The sequence below is a fragment of the Symphalangus syndactylus genome, chromosome 11, assembly GCF_028878055.3.
Source record: "Symphalangus syndactylus isolate Jambi chromosome 11, NHGRI_mSymSyn1-v2.1_pri, whole genome shotgun sequence".
In the NCBI taxonomy this organism is placed as follows: Eukaryota; Metazoa; Chordata; class Mammalia; order Primates; family Hylobatidae; genus Symphalangus; species Symphalangus syndactylus.
In genome coordinates, this window is record NC_072433.2 from 66,456,392 (window position 1) to 66,480,284 (window position 23,893).

At 38.8% G+C, this 23,893-nt stretch overlaps 1 protein-coding gene across 2 annotated transcripts in view; it reads right to left on the reverse strand.

The window, feature by feature from the left end:
- Positions 1-23,893, reverse strand: part of ARSB (arylsulfatase B) — a 193,133-nt gene that overhangs the window by 144,429 nt on the left and 24,811 nt on the right. For both annotated transcript variants that reach the window (XM_055297911.2, XM_055297912.2), the window contains exon 4: positions 18,907-19,114. In XM_055297911.2, the coding sequence (XP_055153886.1) occupies positions 18,907-19,114 (208 nt within the window). The remainder of the gene's footprint in view (positions 1-18,906; positions 19,115-23,893) is intronic.

Below are 23,893 nucleotides of genomic sequence, written 5' to 3' on the forward strand. Positions count from 1 at the left end.
CCCAAACACAGCACTCCCTTTGTTCCCCACCCCTATTTCTTTTCTATTTTGACTAATTTGCATGTATCTGAAGATTTCACCAGATCACAGGCTATTTTGAGGACAGGTATATTACTTTTTTTGGTAGCTTCCACAGTAATGGATATCATTCTTAATGTTTGCTAAATTTTTTGCAACAATCCTCATTTTTTTAAAAAAGATATTGACAAGAAAGTGTTCTGAGATGGAAACAAAAGAAAAAGAAAAAGAAAAGGGAAAGATCCTTTTCTTTGAATAGTCACGGTAGGAGAGGCTGAGTAGATATGGCCCATACTGTGAAAGAAAAATAGAAAAAAAGATCATGAAGATTACAGTCAGTTAAGAGTGTAAACCACTGGAAAGGAATAAACCTGTGGTGCCAATAATCTCTGAAATATTTTCTCATTAAGAAAATATGAAAAAAGAGTCCTACAAGGTTAAGGATTGTTCTGTAAGAAAGGAACAAGCCTGGAAGGCAGAATTTCTGTATACAACATTTTGCTGATGCTTTGTACCTAACTGCCAAAGTCAGCAAGAGAAGTGACTGGGGATTTTTTTCAAATATATTTTTATTATTGTTTTTAGGCCTGATGGGGCAATCTCATGCTTCTGAAAGCAATGGACAGCAGCCTGTTTGAAGCCAAGCACAGCGGGGTGGTCCCCCGCCAAGCGCTTAGGCACCGCGTTCCCAGGCCCTCCACGGAAGAGCAAGTCTCCGATAAACTCCTGGGGAGGAAGGCGACTGTAGTCTTTCCTCAGCTGACTAAGCCAGAGCTTCAAATCAATTCAGAAAACCACAGCAATCTTTATATAACCCCAAAGCGGAGAGGAATCTGGGACAGAATGCCGACAAAGGCTAGCCCGGGAAATCTCTCTCTCGTTTTTTGGAGCGAATGCCTTGATACAAGTATATGCCACACATATGTGCAGCAGTTACCACTGCCCTCAAGGAGAACCCCACACAAGGAGAGTAAAACGGGAAAGCATTAGCCTGTTTTGGTTCTTTAGTAGCTAAAATCTAACCAACTCTCATTTTTTTTCTTAGAAATATTACTACAGGGTAAATCCTCATTTTTACATTCTAGAAGAGATGAGTATAAACAATGCATCACTTTTGTTTTTTCAACTAATAATACTGGCGCCCCCTTTGAAACCTAAATGTCTATCTTGAATCTATTACTAATGACAATGTTAAAAAGATTCCAGACCAAAAACACCAGCATCTATTTTCCGCTCATTCATGAATGCATATTCCTCACTTAGTGCCCCCATCTTCCTCCAGCTGCCTGTCTCTGGCCATTTCACTGCTCATTAATATTTCTACCGGAAGGGGCGGAGAACTTGAGAAAGATAAAAACACAATCAGCCCATTTTTACCACTGGTTTCTGGGTAGAATACAAGCTAGAAAAGAATATGAAATTTTGTAGAGAGTCATGTTTTTATATTACTTCGTGACCCTCTACAAAATTTCATTATTCTTTGGCAAATATAGTTGGTCCTATGCTGATTGGTATGGTTTGGCTGTGTCCCCACCCAAATCTCATCTCAAATTGTAATCCCCAGGTGTTGAAGAAGAGACCTGGTGGGAGGTGACTGGATCATGGGGGCCGGTTCCCCCATGCTGTTCACGTGATGGTGAGTGAGTTCTCACGAGAGCTGATAGTTTTATAAGGGGCTCTTCCCCCTTCACTTTCTTTCTGTCTCCTGCCACCATGTAAGATGTTCTTGCTTCCCCTTCCACCATGATTGTAAGTTTCCTGAGGCCTCCCCAGCCATGTGGAACTGGCTCTTAAACCTCTTTCCTTTATAAATTACCCAGCTCAGGTATTTCTTTATAGCAGTGTGAGAATGGACTAATATACTGATTTTCACCCAATTCCAAAAGATAGCTGCATATGTATCAAAAAGGCATACTTCAGCCAAAAAGTCACGAGCAGTCTAATAGCTCTTTGTTTTAGCTAGAATTCAGTGAACTACATTCTCCCATGTTGGAATCCATTCCCAGGAGTATTATGTCAGATATTGCTTTACCTCCCATGTGACTGAGGCAGCCTATAGCTGCCTTCTGACAGTCATCAGGGCAACGCTAACCTTTCTGCATCATTATCAGATGGACTCACCTAACTGTGGTAAGAGGACAAGTGTAAGAGACAAGGCTAAGTCTCCATTCCAACATCAGTCAACCACTTAGCCTCTCTGGGTCTCTGTTTTTAAAATGAAAACATTGTGTGGGGATTGTCTCTAAAACCCTTTCCAGCCCTATCTTTCTAGAACTTCAATTTTCCAGGCTTTCTCTGCATGGCTCCCATACTCTAAGCTGACCTGGATCACAGCCAACTGACACAGTGATTATAAGCTTGAGCTCTGAAATCAGACAGGCCTGAGTTTGACTCCATTCCTCCGCTTAGGAAGTGCTGTGCTTTGAATGAGTTACATTACTCTCTAAGCACCTATTTCTTCATCTAGAAATTGGGGATAATAGTAGTACCTATTAAATGGGTAGATATATGTAAAGTGCTTGGCACAACAACTAGGTTACAGGAAGTACTCATAAATTTTTGGCTGTTACTATCATAATCATTCTCCATTATTTTCTCCATGGAGGCATCTGAAATGGACCCTTCTCTCTCCCTTTGCCTATCTGAACTCTAGCATCCTTCCATCAACAGCTCAAGCCCCAGCTCCTATGTGAAGTCTTCTCACATGACTCCACTCATATTTCCCCTCCCTACTATGAAACAGCACTTACTGTCATTGTCAACGTCACACCATTTAGAAATTAGTTGTATAAAGTCTTACACTATTCGCAAGTGTGTTGGATAGCTAGCTTTACTGCTCAGATAAGAATGTAAACTCTTGAAAGCAGAACCTGGAACTTTTATATGTGCATAAACACAGAGGTGACACTGCTCATCACACAGAAGATGCTCAATAAATGCAGGTGAGTTGAGGTTTTTATTTTACCAAAAAAGTATTAATGCAAGTTCCCAAGGTGTCAAATATATACTTGTGGATTGAAGAATGGGCGTCAATTTTTATAATTATTTACAGCTTAACTGTGTATTTTTCTGGATTTACAAAAAAATCCCTAAGTAGAAGAAATCAGTCCATGGATTCCCAAGAAAACTAGAGCCAGCTCCTGCTCAAGTTTCAAAGGCTCTGAGGTGTGATGCTGTTAAAAGCATCTATTTGCCCAAAGTTGTTCTTATCTTCACAGTCACTCACAAGTCACAATATTTTAAACAATTAATTATTCCCAGGCCTACGACAATTACTTTTTTTTGTGGAGGTCAGTGGTGATAGAGTCGCTATTGTCTGTTTTGCAGAGAAGTCTGCTGAGCTGCCCTGTAGATGGGGACACTGGGACTATCACACAAGTATTAGGACGAGCATTTGCATGTGTGGTGAATGTTTTTCCTAGGAAAAGAACTAGTAGAGGATGGGAGGTGATCAGAAAGAATACTAAAAATTTTCAATCATTCCAAAGTGACTGCATGGAATTACGGTCCCCAAAGATGTCCTAATCTCAGAACCTGTGAATATGTTACCTTACATGGCAACAGGGAGTTAAAGTTGCCATGGAATTAAAGTTGCTAACTAGCTGACCTAAATATAGGGAGATTATCCTGGATTATTGGAGAGGGCATAGATTATGAGCTCTAAAAGTTAAAGAAGGAAGAAGAATAGACTAGAGTGACGAGAGAGAAGAAAAAGGAGGAGAGATTCAAAACATGAGGAGGACTCAACTCACTGTTAAAGGCTCTGAAGGTGGAAGGAGAAAGTCAAAGAATAAGGGGCAGCCTCCAGAAGCTAGAATGAGCCCTAAGCTGACAGCCAGACAATGGGAGTCTTGGTCATAGGACCACAGGCAGTTGAGTTCTCCCAAAAAACCCAAATGGCCTCTGCATTAGCCCTAGAAGACCTAATAGCCCAATGCATACTTTAATACCATTTCTGGCATCCTGGGACATCAGTAATGGTGAGGTACAGTTTACCAGCACAAATAATCAGTGTAGCTACATCACAGTAAAACAAGGCACATTATTTGGTGTTAGTATTAATATCTGAGTAGTCTCTTTCAAATATAGATATGCATTCTGGATGTCATTTGGAGCAAAACACCTCCTATGTCCTTTACTAGATAATGTTACAATTTTAATCAAAGTATAGATGTTTAGTATAATAAAAATAAAATACTACAATCATTAATGGTTAGTATTTTGTTATAAATATGATTGCTAATATAATAATAATATATATACTTAAGAACTTTCAGAGTTAAAAAATTGGAAAATGAATAGTTAATGAAAGAGAAAATGTTATTTTGGAAGGCCAAGGCAGGTGTATTGCCTGAGGCTAGGAGTTTGAGACCAGCCTGGCCAACATGGTGAAACCCTGTCTCTACTAAAAATACAAAAATTAGGCAGGCATGGTGGTGGGCACCTGTAATCCCAGCTACTTGTGAGGTGGAGGCTGAGGCAGGAGAATTGCTTGAACTTGGGAGGCAGAGGTTGCAGTGAGCTGAGATCATGCCACTGCACTACAGCCTGGGTGACAGAGCGAGATTCTGTGTCCAAAATAAAAAATAAAAATAAATAAATAAATGAGAAAATGTGGTAGATAGATAACTTTAGGAAGAACCTTGTATATTTATGAAAACATAAATATTTATTAAAATTAAATAATACATGGCAAAATAGTTTATGTAATTTTGATTTTTCTAGTAGTATATGGTAAACTAGCATTCATCACATTAAACAAAATGACCTTTAAGCATCACATTTAATTTTTGATTATTTAATTTCATTTTTAAGTCATAAATTTTTCAAAAAAAAGAGATGAATTAAAAGCAGAATTTCAACTTTGCTCCCTCAATAATTAACGGTACAAAAAACTCCAAAATCATATCCAATAGCTTGCATAATAAATCACTTTCAATTTAAACATAAAGAATATAAGAAATATGAAGAAAAAAAGAAGAAAGTATCAGAGGAAATAATGAAGTTCTCAAAACATACTGTATTCTCAGTAATCAAAATCAAAGACTGCTTTAAAAAATAATTCCTCATGATTTTCAGAAGCTAAAATATAAATGAAAAATGTGTCATAATAATTGTTACAGACTGCTAACCATCTTCAGTAGAAGAAGGATTCTTGACATTCCTGATGCTCATTAACAGACTATTGAATTAGGAAATAAGCCACTTGGTCCTGTGCATAGTCAGCCTCATTCTCTACTGTTTCCCAGGGCCTAGCAGAGAGTGTGGCCTGTGGCAGGTGTGCCGCTGATGGGTGAACAAGTGAATGAATGAATGAATAATAAGCATAGGTAGTAGCAAATAGCCTGATGAGAGTAACAAGAGGAAATAGAAGCCATAAAAACAAACAAAAAGCAAACTGGAGAACAAAGGCTAGAAATGGTTTCATCTCCAGCCACTTAGCTATTATTATATCATACAACCTAATAACAATAAAGCACTCAGCATGTGTCAGGAAGTGCTGCAATCTCATCAGTACTATCAGGTAGTTATAATTTTTATCCACACTTCGCTGATGAAGAAAATAAGGCACTGGAAGTTTAAGTATCTTGCCCAAGATTGCATAGGCATCAGTGGGAGGTGAGTGTTGGACCCAGGCCATCTGCCTCCTGAGTATTTACAAAAGTCCCAACGTCCCTCTCTAGGTCTTTTTCTTTCTCTCTCCTCCCCTCTCCTCCCCTCCCCTCCCCAGCTTCTCTCCTTCCTTCCTTTCTTCCTTCCTTCCTTTCTTTCCTTCCTTCCTTCCTTTCCTTCCTCTTTTCTTTTCTTTCTGTCTTTCTCTCTCCCCCCGGCCTCCCTCCCTCTGTATCTTTCCCTCCCTCCCTCCCTCTCTCTCTTTCTCTTCCTCCCTCCCTCTGTCTCTTTCCCTCCCTCCCTCCCTCCCTCTCTCTCTTTCCCTTCCTCCCTGCCTCTCTGTCTTTCCCTCCATCCCTTCCTCTCTCTCTCTCTCTTTTTTTTTTTTTTTTTTTTGGTGGATTCTCACTCTATCACCCAGGCTGGAGTGCAGTGGCGCTATCTCAGCTCACTGCAACCTCTGCCTCCCAGGTTCAAGCGATTCTCCTGCCTCAACCTCCCAAGTAGCTGGAATTGCAGGCATAAGGCATCTTGCTGGGTTATTTTTGTATTTTTAGTAGACATAGGGTTTTGCCATGTTGGCCAGGCTGGTCTCGAACTCCTGACCTCAAGTGATCTGCCTGCCTCTGCCTCCCAAAGTGCTGGGATTACAGGCGCAAGCCACTGTGCCTGGCCAGGGTCTTTATTTCTTTCTAAGATCAGATGATCTTGTAAGATCCTTATAGCACCTTAGTAAAAAAAAAAAAAAAAAAAAAAAAAGAGGGGTGGGGAAGGGATAGGTGTAATACAAAATGTCAAGTTGCCCTTAACCCTTAACTTGAATCAAAATAAATGAACCTCTGCTCACATAGGAAGCTGTCTTTCTCACTTACCTCAGGAGATTTCTCGAAGCCTGCAGGTCTCACTGGTGCCTGCTAATTCCCTCATGATTTTGTTTGGCATCTCTAGTCAGCAGAGTCTTGAAGTTTGATAAGCCCTGCATAGGTCTTTATGCTTAGACAGGGCTCACCTAGCTGCTCGTCCAAATAGGAGTCCTAACAGTAATGCATTCAATAACATTTGTTTGCAGAGTTCACAGACACATTAATAATTAGTCTGTATTTGTAGATTTTATATCTTTAAATATTTGGCTAGACTACTACTGTAGGAGACAGCAGATACGGGTACCAGATAAGAAGCAATGTAAGTAAATGCATTTTTTTAACAGCTTGTGACAACCTGATTTTATTTCAGCCCCTTCTTCTTGCTGTCACTGTGGTTTCCAGGTGATTATTTCTACATAGAATCTACTTTTCATTTTGCTTCATCCTCCAGTGCAGCCTGTCCAACATAACATACCTCTTGCCTCACAGAGAATTTTGGCTCCAGTGAATTCTGAGAGGAGCATAAAATATAAGAAATGGATTCCTGTTAAATGTGACCTTTAAAGTGGAGTGCAAAAGACGAGATTAAAGTAAGCCCAAACAAATTGGAAAGTTTCTTGCAATTTAGTCAATAAATATGCTCAGTTCAAGGAAGTTCAAGATATATATATGTGAGATATATATGTATTTTATATATATGTAAGATATATATATATCTTATATATATAATGAACATATATATTCATTAATTACAAACTCATAGAAAGGCCACAGTGCTCTCTTCTCACAGAATTGTGAAAATCATGATTACTTCATGTTTCTCCTGCTAAAAGTTCATAATATCAACAATATGACATCATAGCATAGCACATATTAAGTACTATAATAACACATTGAAGATCTGATAAACATAGAGATTGAGAGGCATTTTTTCCTTAGACTCTGGGATTGTGAATTCAATGGTTTGACACAGAGAATACAAATGCAAGACCCTTTGGTGCAGGGTGGGGGTGGTTTTAAAATGTATTGATTATTGATTTTGGAACTTCCAGTTCCAAATTGGTAACACAGACACAATCTAGCTTCACTCCTCTCCACAGAAAACCAAAACAAATATAAGGTGCCAAGATTATCACCAGCAACATCCCAGAACTCAAATATGAGGAATAAGTCCGTTTCCAGGGTCACAGAGAAGTGAAAAACTCTGAGGAGATGGTAAGAGAATTGAATGTCCATATCTGCTACACCCCCCACCCCACTGTGGCCCAATTCATGGTTTCTACACTGGAAAAAGTGAGATGGAGGTAAACAACCAGCTTCCCCACAATCCTGCGTTCCCTGGCAGAAGGCCTGCCTGTGCTTTAACCCATGGGAAGTATCGCGAGTACCCAAAGGGCAACGCATCCCTGAGAACAGCCAGAGACAAAGAGGGGAGGTGGGACTACCATCCCCAGCCCTGGAACCTCTGCTTCGTAACTCAGCCGGGGACACCAAATCAGAGTGGCTGTTCAGTAAAATGTATTGGTTATTATTTTCACTCAATAAAATAATCAACAAATTAGTACCTACTACTAATAAAATTTTAAAGTGATCCAACATGCTCTCAGTGTGGACATTAACAGGTGAAATCTAAAGAGGTGCCATGAATTAATGACTGGCTATGGAAAAGTTCATTCAAGTCTCATTATTTTGAGGCATGGGTTGTAATTTTCCTCTATGATAGATGCGCCAAATAAATGTGTAATTGCAAATAGTAAGACAGTGTGGACACAATCACTGATTTATTCACGTAACAGCTTTTCCTTAGCTTTGTCAGAAATTCATTTAAGTGTCTGAAGAACCCAGTGAGATTGGTTTCCTAGCACATATTACTTTGTTCCAGGCACAGAATTTCTATAATATTTTATAAGTCTGCCAATTGCGTAAGTATATTTAAAACCTTGAACGAGCTCTCTCTTTGCCAACTACCAGTTTTGAAGGAAATTCTTATATGTAAGGGGAAAAGGGACGTAAGATTTAGAGGAATTAGTTAAGATTATTAACTCCATTTGAGATATTAAATCACATGTAATATTGTGAAAGCTCAGATAATAAGTGCTAAAAGTTTAGGCTCTGCAATAAATTGCTCTCTTTGTCTAAGTAGAAATGTGTTATTGAACAGGATCCAGTCACCGTCCCTCAATGGTGATGCTACTGACATCTGAGGCAGGACACCTCTCCATTGCAGGACTGGCCTGAGCACTGCAGATGCCTGTTCACTAAATGGAAACTTCACCCTCAAGTTACTGTGACAACCAAACCATTTCTGCTCTCCGTCTCATGTGTACTATGAATCTATGCACTCCGATGCACTACTGCTATGTGGATTATGTGGGCACTCTGGCCATGGGCTTCACTCTCTTTCCAGCTCTCTGCAGATGTATCCAGTGCCAATGGGAGGCCAACAAAGGCCTTCATTAGCACTGACAACATCCTGAAAACTTGCAGAATTACAAAACCATCAGCTTTCCTAGTAAAAAGAGATCTCAACATCGAGTGGTCCAAGCTCTCCTATGTATTTCTTAAATCTGTCCTCTCATCTCCATCCACCTTCCCCCTGCCTTTATTCAAGTGCTCCTTATCTTCTCTCCCCTCTTTACTATCAGAGCCTCCTAAAAGGTTGGCCTGCTTCCAATCACCCTCCATTTCAGTTCTAAAATGAAAATCTGATCCTGCTTAAAACTTTTCAGTGCCTCACTGTCACCATGAGACCCTTAGCAATTCCTCCCTGCATGTGCACAGGCCCCTTCTGAGTGGACCCCTGGGTCGTGCTCTCCAGCCTCACATCTCGCTGCTCTCCACCTTGCAGTCCAGGCTCCAGCAATGCAGACCCCCCTCCAGGACTGCTCTCCCGACCTCCCTGTCTTTGTTTATGTTCCTTTCTCACAGGCTAGAATGCTGCCCAATTTCCTCCCCACCTGTGCTCTGCTTATCTGGCCAAGCCATTCCCAACCTTTCAATCTCAGAAAGCCTCCCCACACCCTGGGCTCTGAGAGGTGGCTCTTATTGTGTGCAAACAGCACCCTGGGCTTCATCCTAATACTCCCACTGCATAATAATAATACAGGTACCTGTCTACTTCACTAGAGTGTGAGTTTCCTAAGGGAGAATTATGTCCTAGTTATCTTTTTATCTGCAATGAAAGACGGAGTGAACAAATGAATGGTCAATCAACTTGCGTTTAACAGATAATGAAACCGAGGCTAGACTCTACATATAACTCATTGGCAGGAAAGTTGGGACTCAAACTCTGATTATGTTCTATCGTAGAAGGATTAGAAGTATCATCCTTGGATTTAAAAAACCTGGAATTAAAAAGTGCTAGCTAGAGTAATCGACAAGAGAAAGAAATAAAGGCATCCAGATTGGAAAGAAAGAAGTCAAATTATCCTTGTTTGTAGGTGATATGATCTTACATTTGGAAAAACCTATAGGCTCCACAAAAAAACCATTAGGACTGATAAGCAAGTTCAGTAAAGTTACAAAATACAAAATCAACATACAAAAATCAGTAACATAAAAATCAGTAACATTTCTACGTGCCAACAGTGAACAATCTGAAAAAGAAATCAAGAAAGTTATCCCATTTACAATAGCTACCGATAAAATAAGATACCTAGGAATAAACTTAACCAAAGCAGTGAAAGATCTCTACAATGAAAACTATAAAACATTGATGAAAGAAATTGAAGCAGACACAAAGTAATGGAAAGATATTTCATGTTCATGATTGGAACAATCAATATTGTTAAAATGTCCATACTACCCAAAGCAATCTACAGATTCAATGCTATCCCTATCAAAATACCAAAGACATTCTTCATAGAAAGAGAAAAAATAACTCTAAAATTTATATGGAACCACAAAAGACCCAGAATAGCCAAAGCTATCCTGAGTAAAAAGAACAAAACTGTTGGAATCACACTACCTGACTTCAAATTATACTATAGAGTTATAGTAACCAAAACAGCATGGTACTAGCATAAAAACAGACACCTAGACAAAAGGAAGAGAATAGAGAACCCAAAAATAAATCCATACATCTACAGTGAACTCATTTTCAACAAAGGTACCAAGAACAGACACTGGAGAAAGGACAGTCTCTTCAATAAATGGTGCTGGGAAAACTGGATCTCCATATGCAGAAGAATGAAACTAGACCCCTATCTCTCACCATATAGAAAAATCAAATCAAAATGGATTAAAGACTTAAGTCTAAGAACCCAAACTATGCAACTACTAAAAGAAAACATTGGGGAAACTCTCCAGGACATTGGACTGGGCAAAGCCTTCTTGTGTAATATCCCACAAGCACAGGTAAGCAAAGCAAAAATGGACAAACGGGATTCCATTGAGTTAAAAAGCTTCTGCACAGTAAAGAAAATGACCAACAACATGAAGAGATAAGCCATGGAATGGGAGAAAATATCTGCAAACTATCCATTTGACAAGGGACTAATAACCAGACTACATAAGGAACTCAAACAACTCTATGGGAAAAAAATCTAATAATCTGATTAAAAATGGGCAAAAGACCTGAATAGACATTTCTTAAAAGAAGACATATAAATGGCAAACAGGTATATGAAAAGGTCCTCCACACGACTGGCTATCAGAGAAATGCCAACCAAAACTGCAGTGAGATATCATATCACCCCAGTTAAAATGGCTTTTATCCAAAAGACTGGTAATAACGAATGTTGGCGAGGATGTGGAGAAAAGGGTACTTTTGTACAGTGTTGGTGGGAATGTAAGTTAGTACAGCCACTATGGAGAACAGTTTGGAGGTTCCTCAGAAAACTAAAAACAAAACTACCATATGATCCAGTAATCCCACTCCTAGGTATATACCCAAAAGAAAGAAAATCAGTATATCAAAGATATACCTGCACTGCCATGTTTATTGCAGCACTATTCACAATAGCCAAGATTTGAAAACAACCTAAGTGTCCATCAACAGATGAATGGATAAAGAAAATGTGCTACATACACACAATGGAGTACTATTCAGCCACATAAAAGAATGAGATCCAACCATGTGCAACAACATGGAGGGCACTGGAGGTCATTATATTAAATGAAATAAGCCAAGCACAGAAAGACAAACATCACGTGTTCTCACTTATTTGTAAGAGCTAAAAATTAAAACAATAGAATTCATAGAGATAGAGAATAGAAGGATGGTTACCAGAGGCTGGAAATGGTAATGGGGTGAGGGTAGGGGGGGAAGTGGGTATGGTTAATGGGTACACAAATATACTTAGATAGAATGAATAAGATCTAGTATTTAATAACATTAATAATAGGGTGACTTTAATAGGGTGACTACAGTTAACAATAATTTATTATACATTTTAAAATAACCAAAAGAGTGTAATTGGAATGTTTGTAACAGAAAGAAATGATAAATGCTTCAGGGCATAGACATCCCTGTTACCCAGATATTATTATTATCCATTGTATGCCTGTATCAAAATATCTCATGTACTCCATAAATATATATATACCTACTATATACCCATGAAAATAAAAAATAGAAATAAAAAAACAAACCCAGAATAGTATGTGTGTAATGAAAAAGACAACATTTGTTAACAGTGGTATTAATCACACACTGCAGAAAAAATGGCATGAATCAATCAAGGTTGTGATTTATATGCAGTAAGAACATGGGAAGCAGAATAATTAAATTTAAACTTTTCTCATCAGCTTTTTGAAGAGTCTATTTCTAGAAATAGGTGCATTTACCTGAAATGAAAACTACCTAGGAGAGGTTGAACTTCAAACCCGGTTGGTTTCCAGCTGCCATATATATATTCCTCCTAGTGAGGAGGATATAGGTATAAACATAAATATATGTCAAATTTAAATAACTACATATATTCCTTGTAAGGTAAATTCCCAAAGTTTGAATAAGAGTTACCTTAGCTCAGAGGTTCTCAAATTTCTGTGTACAAAAGAGTCACCTGAATTCTTGTTAAAAATGGAGATTTTGGGGCCTCAGCCCCTGGGTTTCTAATTCAGTGGGCTGTGATAGAGTCTGAGAAACTGAATTTTTAAGATTGTGGTGAAATTCACATTACATAAGATTAGCCATTTTAAAGTATCCAATTCAGTGACATTTAGAACATTCGCAATGTTGTGCAGCCATCACCTTGAAAACTGCATTTTTAACAAATGCTCCACTGCCGCAGGTGGTCCCCAGACAGCGCACTGAGAATAACTATGCTAAGATGATGGGTAGAGGTGAAATGAAAAGCCTCATGGATTTCTCTCAGCTTACAACAGAAATTTTTAAAAGTTAGCTTTATCAAACATCACAATCTAAAAATTATGCCTTTGCCTTTACCGATCACCAAATATAATCTGACACGAGGAAGCTAGATTATTTTCATGGTTTTCTGTACTAATGGACTCAACATTTATTGCTTTGAATGCAACCAGTATTCTTATCCTTATAAAGAAGTGCAGGACTAAGTGAAGTAAAGTGAGAGAAGTGGGAAAAAATGAATCACTGCTCTGTGATTAGTTAGTCCAGGTCCTTGGGTTATAATTACATTATTATAGCACATTATTAATTCCAACTTCAGGAAATGAAATTGTCAATAAACACAGAAGTCTCTGGAGAAAGAAAGGCAAATTAGGTTTCTCCTTATATTCAAACCCTCATCTAAATGTCAGTAAAACTAATTATTCTGGTAAGGCTTAATACAGGCTGGGCGTGGTGGCTCATGACTGTAATCCGAGCACTCTGAGAGGCTGAGGTGGGTGGATTGCCTGAGGTCAGGAGTTCGAGACCAGTCTGGCCAACATGGCGAAACCCTGTCTCTACTAAAAATACAAAAATTAGCCAGGCATGGTGGTACACACCTGTAATCCCAGCTATTTGGGAGGCTGGGGCAGGAGAATCACTTGAACCCGGGAGGCAGTGATTGCAGCAAGCCAAGATCACGCTACTGTACTCCAGGCTGGGTGACAGAGCGAGACTCCATCTCAAAAAAAAACAAAACAAACAAAAAAAAAGAGTTAATATAAATATACAATGGCTACATTAAGATGTTGAGGTCAATCACTGTTTTCAGGATTGCAGAATCGGTTTTCCAGGTTTTAACTCATGACCTAGTTACTCAAGAGTTGGCTCTAACTTTAACTCATTTTACTCCAGGTCAGATTCCTGTGCAGGTTCCTGGAATTTAGCAACTACAAAGATCAGCCATGGTGACAAGCATCCAGATTAAAATGGTATCTTCCTAACAGCCACTAGTGCTGCTTCCCTGAACTACAACTACTGTGTTGTTGCGAAAACAACAAACAGAACAAGATGAAACCCCATCACAACATAAGAAACTAAGACGGACAGACAGCTTATAATGCCAGAATCTTGGAGACATGTCCATAAACTACAAGACCAGAGAAGCTGGGCTGAGGAAACAAGAACTGGCCCACCCTGCTTTGCCTCATGACACACAGCCCTCCACCTAGCTTAAGAGAGGCAGGAAGACAGCCTGAGAAGGGATGGCACTAATTTAAACAGAGGAGAATTATTACCTCCTCTACTTCTATGTGCTTAGAGATCACAACTCCCAGAAGACAATAGGCAGGAAAAGAGAAGGTCTGGCAGTGCTGGCACAGTGTATCTCGAGGAATGTCCCCAAAAATAAAGCCCTGAAAATGTGGAGATAGGAAGAGTCTGGGGTTCTTTTAGCCTGTCAAAGAATTAGAGCGCCAAAAGAGAAGAAACTGTAACTAGGTGGGTCAGGTTCAATAGAGTAGAACACTTAATGCCTATATGCCACCAGGAAATCTGTGAGATGTATGCATCAACCTGACCTCAAGCTGCAGACTTGAGAAGGAATCAACCAGGAAACAGTGATCAGAGGCCACAAGATGGCCACACATTCTGTGTGTGCAGATCCTTCACCACTATACTCCGAGGAAGAACATCTAGCTGGCAATGACTTCCTATAAAAATAAAGATCTTAGAAAAGTTCTATTCAGAAAGGTTCAGGAAAAGGATGGGTCCTGTGAACACAAGCGTAGAAATGCAGTACAATAGGATGAAATAAATGGAAAAGAAAATGAGATGCAAAAAGACAACTGATTAGGGTAATTGAGTTTTGACCTCAAGTATATCTGGGTTTGAATTCTGGCTTTTTCAGTTGTTAGCTGTGTGGCTTTGGGCTAATAGCTTAATTTCTTTAAGCAGCTCACACCGATAATCCTAGCACTTTGGCAGTCTGAGGTGGGAGGATCACTTGAGCCCTGGAGTTTGAGACCAGTCTGGGCAACATAGCAAGACCCTATCTTTATTTTTTTATTTTATTTTTTAAAAATAAGTTTTGATTTCTTCATTGGTAAACGGGATCAAGAAACCGTTTACTATCTCACAGGGTTACGTTGAGGTTTAATGCTTATTAAATAGTCGTCACTACTATACTAACAAGCTTGGAAGAAAAGGGTACTGATTGAAACAGAGACAGCATTGCAAAAAAACTAAAAATACAATCAACAATAATCTATGTTAGAGATATTAAGGTATAGGATTAAAATTGCAAAAGTGTCTAAACTGGTAACGCAGAAGAGCTCCAAAGGCTAGAAAAAGGACAAAAAAAAAGAAAAGGATGAGAGAAAAGCTGAATCAGGGATTCAACACAATAATTAAAGATATTTTTGAGACATAAATCAAGTAGAACAAAAGCAATAAGCTAATGAACAAGGAAAGCCTCCTGGAGTGAATAATCATCTCAGCATGCAGTTCCAGGGCTCACTATATTTCAGGCAAAATTAATTTCAAAACATTTTAAAGACACACACCTAGATATAATTCAGCAAAAAATGTAAACTATGGAAATAATTTTTTAAATGCCTCCACAAAAGCCTTCAGGGACCAGCTAAACAGAAAGATCTTTCCAACATTCTATAAACTATTCCAGAGCACAGAAAAAGATGGAAAAACTAACCACATTATTTTATGCAGTGAGTACAACCAAGACAACAAAACCTGACACAAAAAAGAAACCACTAACTCTACTTCCACTTCTGAATTGATGCAAAAATCCTAAATGAAACCCTAGCAAACTGAATTCGTCAGTATAATAAAAATACATACGCACGGTCAAGTTGCATTTAACCTAACAAAGCAAAGATGGTCCAAGATTAAGATTTCTATTAATACAGTATCAAAATATAAGACAACCCTATTTTAAGGTGATCCTCATTTTCACAGTGAGAAGCTCCAAATGTTATTACCACCAGCTTGAATAAATATAGATGTTTACGAAATAGTCAACTATCTGTTTGAAAGTACAATTATACATACACATTTGCAATCATATAATAGGAAATATTTATCTTAAAATATTTTTCCATTCTCAAATATCATGAAAAAAAATTGTATTCCACCTCTTCCCATGCACTCTTCTTTCTTTCTTTCTTTTGAAACAAGGTCTCGCTCTGTTACTCAGGCTGGAGTACAGTGGCGCGATCTCAGTTCACTGCAGCCTAAACCTCCTGGGCTCAAGCAATCCTCCTGCCTCAGCCCCTCCAGTAGCTGGGAGTACAGGCACATGCCACCACACCTGGCTAATTTTTGTATTTTTTGTAGAGACAGGGTTTCACCATGTTTCCCAGGCTGGTGTTGAACTCCTGAACTCAAGTGACCTGCCTGCCTCGGCCTCCCAAAGTGCTGGGATCACAAGCATGAGACACCAGACCCAGCCTCCCATGCATTCTTGATGGGAACGTTATCACAAGAGCCACTTAGAGATATTTAATACAGTCTTCCAGAACTAGCATCTTCACTTCTGTCTGAGCACATTGAAGCCCACAGACAACACATTAATCCACATATACTTTCACTTTAGAAAATCATTTGTCCTGAAATTGTCTAATTGTGATCTCTAGAACAAAGACTTGTTTTATAAACTTCTGACTTTCAATTCTTGCAACAATGAGGTCATTTCCCAGGAATAATTTTGCTACATCAGTGTTAAATGTCCTAGCATCTTTTTTTTAAATTGATTCTTTCTAGTGACTTCTCTAGGCATTCAAAACCAGCACTGATCAAAATGCTATACCAGGATATTCAAAATAAATTAAATTGAGAATGACTCCCAGAATCTGAGAGATCTTGTAAGGGTTGAAATATGTCTCCCTTTTTTTTCTGAAGGGTAAGTTTTGAGAGAAAAACAAATTTTAACCTTTTTCACAGCAGGACATACTTAGAAAATTATAGTATTTAGATAGCACCCACGCAAGTGAACAAGGCTGCTCAGAGTAGATGCTATTCTGGCCCTGCCCAGGCTCCTCAGTAGATCAGTATTGCAGCACACCATATGGAAAGCTCTGCTATATCACGAGGTCCTATGAGAACACTGAGATCATCATCTGGGAGGCAGGATACTGCAGTGGAGCCAGGCTCTGCCTGGCTGCGTGACCTGGGGCAAGTTACTTATGCCCTTTATGCTTTAGTTCTCACATCTGCAAGATGGGACAATAATAGTTCTCAGAGAATCTGTTATCATGAGGATTCACTGAACTAATTCACATGAAACACTTAGAACTGCGGCCCACACATAGTAACTGCTCAACAAATGCCACATTCAATAACTATGATTGAAAGCAAAACAAAACAACTCGTGAAAAAACAAAACCACAAAAGTATGAGTAGAATACCAAGATGAATTCCTCAATATGTCACCTCACCCCTACATGGTCATGTTACAGTAAAACTCACCAGATGACAAGCCCTGACCTTGCACTTGGAGTTTCCAATCAAATTGTTAGATTTCAGCCAAGAATCTCTAGGGATTTGAGAAAACCAAACCACTCTCATTAAAGACAGACTATAACAAAGATATAAACAAACTGAAAAAGAGGACTCAAAAGGAAGAGAGATAATGTTGGCAATATCAGCAAACTTTAAAAAAATGTATATACATACATATATACACACACACATAATACACACTTAAGAGTAATGGTTAAGAGCACAGGCCTTGGGGAAACAAGTTTTGACATCTATAAATTAAAAACAGAACTTTACAAAAAAGGAATTATCAGAAAACACAAAAGAGTTGCTGGTAATTAACAGACATGGCAGTTAAAATAAATTCAATAGGAAGCTTACAAAACATAAGATTTCCCAAATATTAGAAGAAAAATAAAGAAAACAGGAGAGGGGAAAAAAACTAAGAAAAATTAGAGGACTGACCTAGTGACCAAATAATAGGAGTTCTGTACAGAAAAAATAGGGGAAGGTGGGATGGAGGGCCACACAATTCCAGAATAAATCATATAAGAAAATTCCCCATAACAAAAGGATCTGCATTTTCAGATTGAAAGTGCTCTCTGAGTACTCAGCATGATGAATAAATGACGATCTACACCCAAAGCACATCACAGTGAAATTTTAGAAAACCGTCTCTAATGAGAGGGGGAAGTTGCATATGTAACAGATTAGGAAACAGAATGGCATCGCCATAATGAAAATGATTTTCAAAAGTAATCTCTGAGATTATGAGTTTTATTTCTCCCTTTTCTAATTTGTCTATAATAACATATATAACTTTTACTGTCAGAAAAAAAAAATTTTTTTTGAGACAGAGTCTCGCTCTGTCGCCCAGGCTAGTGTGCAGTGGCACAGTTTCGGCTCACTGCAACCTCTGCCTCCTGGGTTCATGCAGTTCTTCTGTCTCAGCCTCCCAAGTAGCTGGGACTATACGCACTCGCCACCATGCCCAGCTAATTTTTGTATTTTTAGTAGAGATGGGGTTTCACCATATTGGTCAGGCTGGTCTCGAACTCCTGATCTCAGTTGATCCACCCACCTCGGTCTCCCAAAGTGCTGGGATTACAGGCGTGAGCCACTGCGCCCGACCCCAAAAACAATTTTAATACAAAAAAAATCTAAACTTGGAGACACTTGCATAGATTTGAATGGCTCCATTATTTATCTGTCTTCATAATGTCACAACCTGTCTCTTTGCAGTGATATAGAGACCCTTCTGGTTGGCGGGAGTTGTGACCATAGAAGATGTCTGGGTTGTAGAGAGAGCTGGGAACAAGCCACTCTAGGGATTCACTACCCAGCAGCCCTGTATATGAGTGATGTCCACTCATACTTACTCAGTTAGTGAACATGTGTTTTCAAGCCACGGTCCCAGAATATTGTGATATCTGAGGGAACGGGGGAAGTGCATCATTCTTCTTCCTTAGATACATCTTTCCATCCACAATTATCATGTCTCCACTATTGCAGTTTGCATTTATTTTAATAAGGCAATGCTAACCACTCCAATTTGTCTTCATTCCACTTATCGAATACTATGTCCTAGGCTTTGCCAAGAGATGATTTTCCTATTGACAGACTTACCTGTAGAAAAGATGAACACCGTGTTGTTCCAGAGCCCACTGCTTTTTAAAGCTGCAGTGACATTTCCTACTGCTTCATCCATAAGGGACACCATTCCTGCATAGTGATGCCTGTTCTTGTCTTGGATAAAGTCATATGGCTTTAAATATTCCTCAGGGACCTGAAGGGGCTCATGCACAGACTGGAGAGCAAGGTAGAGAAACAGAGGCTGGAAAGAAAGTTTGTGCAAACCAGTTAAGAGGATATGGAAGCATTAAATATAGAAGGATAAAACAGTTCAGATTTATGCATTAATAAAAATAATATCAAGACAACCTACAGAATGCATTGAGAGTATTTGTGAATCACATGTATGATAGGGGACTCATCTCCAGAATATATAAATAACGCTTACAACTCAACGATAAAAGACAACTCAACTACAAAATGGGCAAAGAATCTGAATAGCAATTTCTCCAAAGAGGATATACAAAAGGCAATAAACACATGTAAAGACAGTCAACATCATCAGTCATTATTAAGATGCAAATTAAAACCACAATGAGGTAACACTTCACATTTGCTAGGATGGTGATAATTCAAAAATGGAAAAGAACAAGTATTGGTGAGGATATGGAGAAATTGGAACTGTCACTCATTACTAGCAGGAATGTAAAATGGCACACATAGCCACTTTGAAGAAACATTTTGGCAGTTTCTGAAATTGTAAAACATAGAGTTACCATATGACCCAGCATTTCCATTCCTAGGGAAATCAAAGCATACATCCACCCAAAAACTTGCATGAATGTTCATTGCAACATTATTCATAACAGCCAAAGAGTAGAAACAACCCAAACATCTATCATTTGATGAATGGATAAACAAAATATGGTATATTTTCAGCAACATATGGCAATAAATGAAATAAAGTATTGATACATACTACAACGTAGATAAACCTTGAAAACATTATACTAAGTGAAATGAGTCAATCGTAAAAGTCCTCATATTATATAATTTCATTTATATGAAATTCCAGAAATATAGGCAAATCTATAGAGACAGAGAGTGGTTGCCTGGGGCTGTAGGAAATTGTCAGGGAGAGGAATGGTGAGTGATTGCTAACAGGTACAAGGTTTGTTTTTAGGGGATGATGAAAATGTTTTAAACTTAGATTGTGGTATGGTTGCATAACTCTGAAAATTTACTATTGAACTGTATACTTTAAATGAGTGAATTTTATGGTATGCAAATTTTGTCTCAATAAAGATATTAAAAAATATAACAAAAGACATAAGACAAAAAAATGAAAATAAATGCCAGAGTCCCAGAACAGCCTCAATGGACCTAATCCAAACAAATAATAGTATCAGTAATGGCAACCACATACTACATGTTGTCTACACACTAGACAGTATGAGAATAATTTACATATTCTATCCCATTCAGTGAGACCACCCTATGTTATAGCAATTTTACAGATGAGTTAACTGAGGCTTAGAAAGGTTATATGTGTGACTTGTCCAACTCCACATTAATTGAAGAGCAATTTCCTATTGGAAAACCCACTATTACGATATGGATGTGTATCAACAGATGTCTTAGCTTTTTGCTTTAGCTGAAAATAAGCCCTCATCTTTTAGAAGAGGTTTAGTATTTTTAAACTATATTTTATGAGAAAAAAACTGCACACCATGCCTTGTTAGTCTTTGATGTAGGACCAAACATAAGACCAGTTTAATTCCTGAAACTAAGAAGTATGACACACTGATTCTGTTTTACCACTTACATCAATTTGCAACATTTAACATTAGTGGCATACCAGGTCAGCTTCTCCTTTTTAATGAGCCTTTCTGAAGGCATTCTCTTCATAGAGCTCCTACAGAATTCTTTAATGAGTTAAAATCCTCAAAGAGACAACTAGTTTAACCCAAAAATAAACGTATAATTCTGTTAAAGTATTTTAGGCATATAAATCTCATCAATGAATGAAAATGGTTAGAAACAGACTTTGGTGGGGGGGGTCCTCGTATTTCATTCTTCATTGTTGACAAGTTGTTTTAAATTTTATATTACACATCCTTGTAATGCAGAAAGGAGTATCCATACATAGAGCTCAAATAGACCCCCCAAAAGTTTATTTATTGTTCAGGTCTTTGGAACTCAGAAATACGTTTTCCCTAAACTCAAAAAGTTAAAAATAGCTGCTAAATGTCAAAGTCATTGCTTTAAAACCTATTAAACTAAGGAGGCAGGTGATGGAATGAAAATGATGATAATGTAGAACCCGTACTTCCATTATTTCCATGGGAAAACATTCCAAATTCCCACTCCAAAAGTCTATTCTATAACCTCTGACACCATTTCAGTTCTGCCTCTGCTTCCCCTCGACACACACAGACCTTCTACTCCAGTTGCATGGTCATGCTGAAGCGTCTATGTTTGTGTAAACCATGGTGCAGGACATTCCAACAGATGCCCTGCCTGGGGGTGATGAAGGTCCCGGCTGCGATGTCTGGAGGGAAGAATGTGCAGGTGCATCGCTGACCTGACGGTGCAGTATGGGTCTGCTCTGGGTACTGCTATCTGGGTCTTCAGCACTAGACTGAGCCAACTCCAGCCACCAGCCAAGGTCCAGATGGGGATAGGATTAAAAATCGGAAGGCTACAACAATTTGCAGCCCACGTAAAGTTTTAAAAAATCAGGAAATATCACACTGATCTGTTTTTACATAAAAAAATTTTTTGGAAAAATCAGAATTTCTGACTACTCTTTGTCCACACTCCATCTGGTAACAAAAGGCTGGAGTATGAGAAACAGGAGCCCCATTTCCCTCAAGTGCTATCCAATTTTCTAGTTTCCCACTGTTCTACATAAACTGCTTCACTTCTTTAGGTTAGCAGCCTGGCCCTTGCAAACACGAGATTTTGTGACTCTGGACTCTTAACAGTGGCAGGGGTCAGGAGATACAGTGGGGAGAGAGGGGGCCCACAGCTTAAGGAGAAGATGTTCTTATCCAGGTCATTAGCAGCAACATGGCAACCATCTGGTGAAGGAGAGCAAGGAGAAAGAGGGCAGGTGATTCCCAGCCAGCAATTGATTACTAAAGGCAATGGCTGGGAAGGGGGACAGGGGAGTTCTTGAAACAATGACAAGGGAAAAAAAGATTTTGGGACCATTATAAAAGGTTCTTATAAACATTCAGTATGGAAATCACTCTGCTCACTTTGTTAAATATGGCGAAAAATAATCTGAAAATCTTTCTTGTAATTATTCCTTAGTAGCTAAAGACATTACCATCACTTTTATAAAAGAATATAAATTTTCAGGACCCTCTAAATTATGCCAAGGGGAAAATTAAGTCCTGGAGACTGTGTCATGTAGCATGTTTGCAACTTATGTTTCTTAGATCATAGAGTAACTCTCTTCCTTATTGTTCTTGTTCTGTAAATGACTAGGAAAAACCAGAGACCAGGACTCCTCCCCTTCTTATTGAAGATCTTTGTTATAGATTAACCACCTCCTTTATTGTCTTGTACCTAACTCAGACCAGATGACCCAAAAAACACCATGACGGTTACATCTTCAGTGTGGAATGTTAAACATACCTTTCCCAAAAGAAAACCACCACCTTGACTAATCAGATCATTGTAACTATGCATTAAGCCTTGTACAGAAAGATGTTGAAATTATTTTAAGCTCCCCTAAACTTTGTCTATGTAAGTGATATGGTTTGGCTGTGTCCCCACCCAAATCTCATCTTTAATTGTAGTTCCCATAATCCCCATGTGTCAGGGGAGGGACCCAGTGGGAGTTAATTGAATCATGGGGGTGGTTACCCCCATACTGTTCTCATGATAGTGAATAAGTTCTCACAAGGTCTGCTGGTTTTATAAGGCGCTTTTCCCCCTTTGCTTGGCACTTCTCTCTCCTGCTGCCATGTGAAGAAGGACTTGTTTGCTTCCCCTTCCACCACTATTGTAAGTTTCCTGAGGCCTCCCCAGCCATGTGGAACTGTGAGTCAATTAAACCTCTTTCCTTTATAAATTACCCAGTCTCAGGCAGTTATTTTTTTTTCTTGCAAAAACCCTCAGCTCACTGGAGGGCCAGTGGAACTCAGGCAGTTCTTTAAAACAGCGTGAGAATGGACTAATACAGTAAGAAATCCCAAACTTCTACACTTTGAAACATGGACTTCCATTCTTTGGAATCTGTGCTTCCCAAGAGGCCATTCTTAAACTCTGTACTTGAATAAACTCTCTTTAAACTAGATTCTGATCTTTTTGATTATTTTAAGTTGACACTCTTGAGGGGTTAAAAATAAGAAACTATACCAGTCCATATTGGTAATATAGCCCATTTCAAGAGGTCAGGACTGATGTACATTTTAGATATTTCCATCCCATACTACAAACAATAAAGTTTCAACACTCAGAAGGTGAACTTTATTCATGAAATATTATAACTCATTCCCCAATAGTGGTAAATGTGAAACATTTCTATACTATTTTTAAATTGAAAAAAGAGAAAGAGTAGTGTTTTTAATACTATATGGTAGCCCAGTGGAAAGAATTAACTAGGACTCCAAGGTTCTCCAATCACAGTGAGGACCCCACCTGCAGCCACTGGTCCTGGGACCCTGCCTGTGAACAGCTGTGGTCAATTTCCCCACTCCTGCCAACCAGAGTTCGGCTCACTGTCAGCCTAAAGCCAGCAGCTGCCATCACTGGAGCCTGATCTCTCCCCTGCTTTTTCTTAGGTCCAGATCCCTGTTCTGATCAACTGTCACAGTTGCTGCCTTTGCACGAACCCTACTTATAATCCTTTCCAGTGTCTTAGGAATGTGAAATGAAATCCTAGGCATGAAATCATTACTAAATATCTAAGTGTTACATAAAAGCAAGACATTATCACCTAAAGCTATTAGCATATTCATGTTTGAGATACTGGGGGTTCTTTTCCCTTTCTTATTTATGCCATATGGTTCCTAAGATATATACTGTA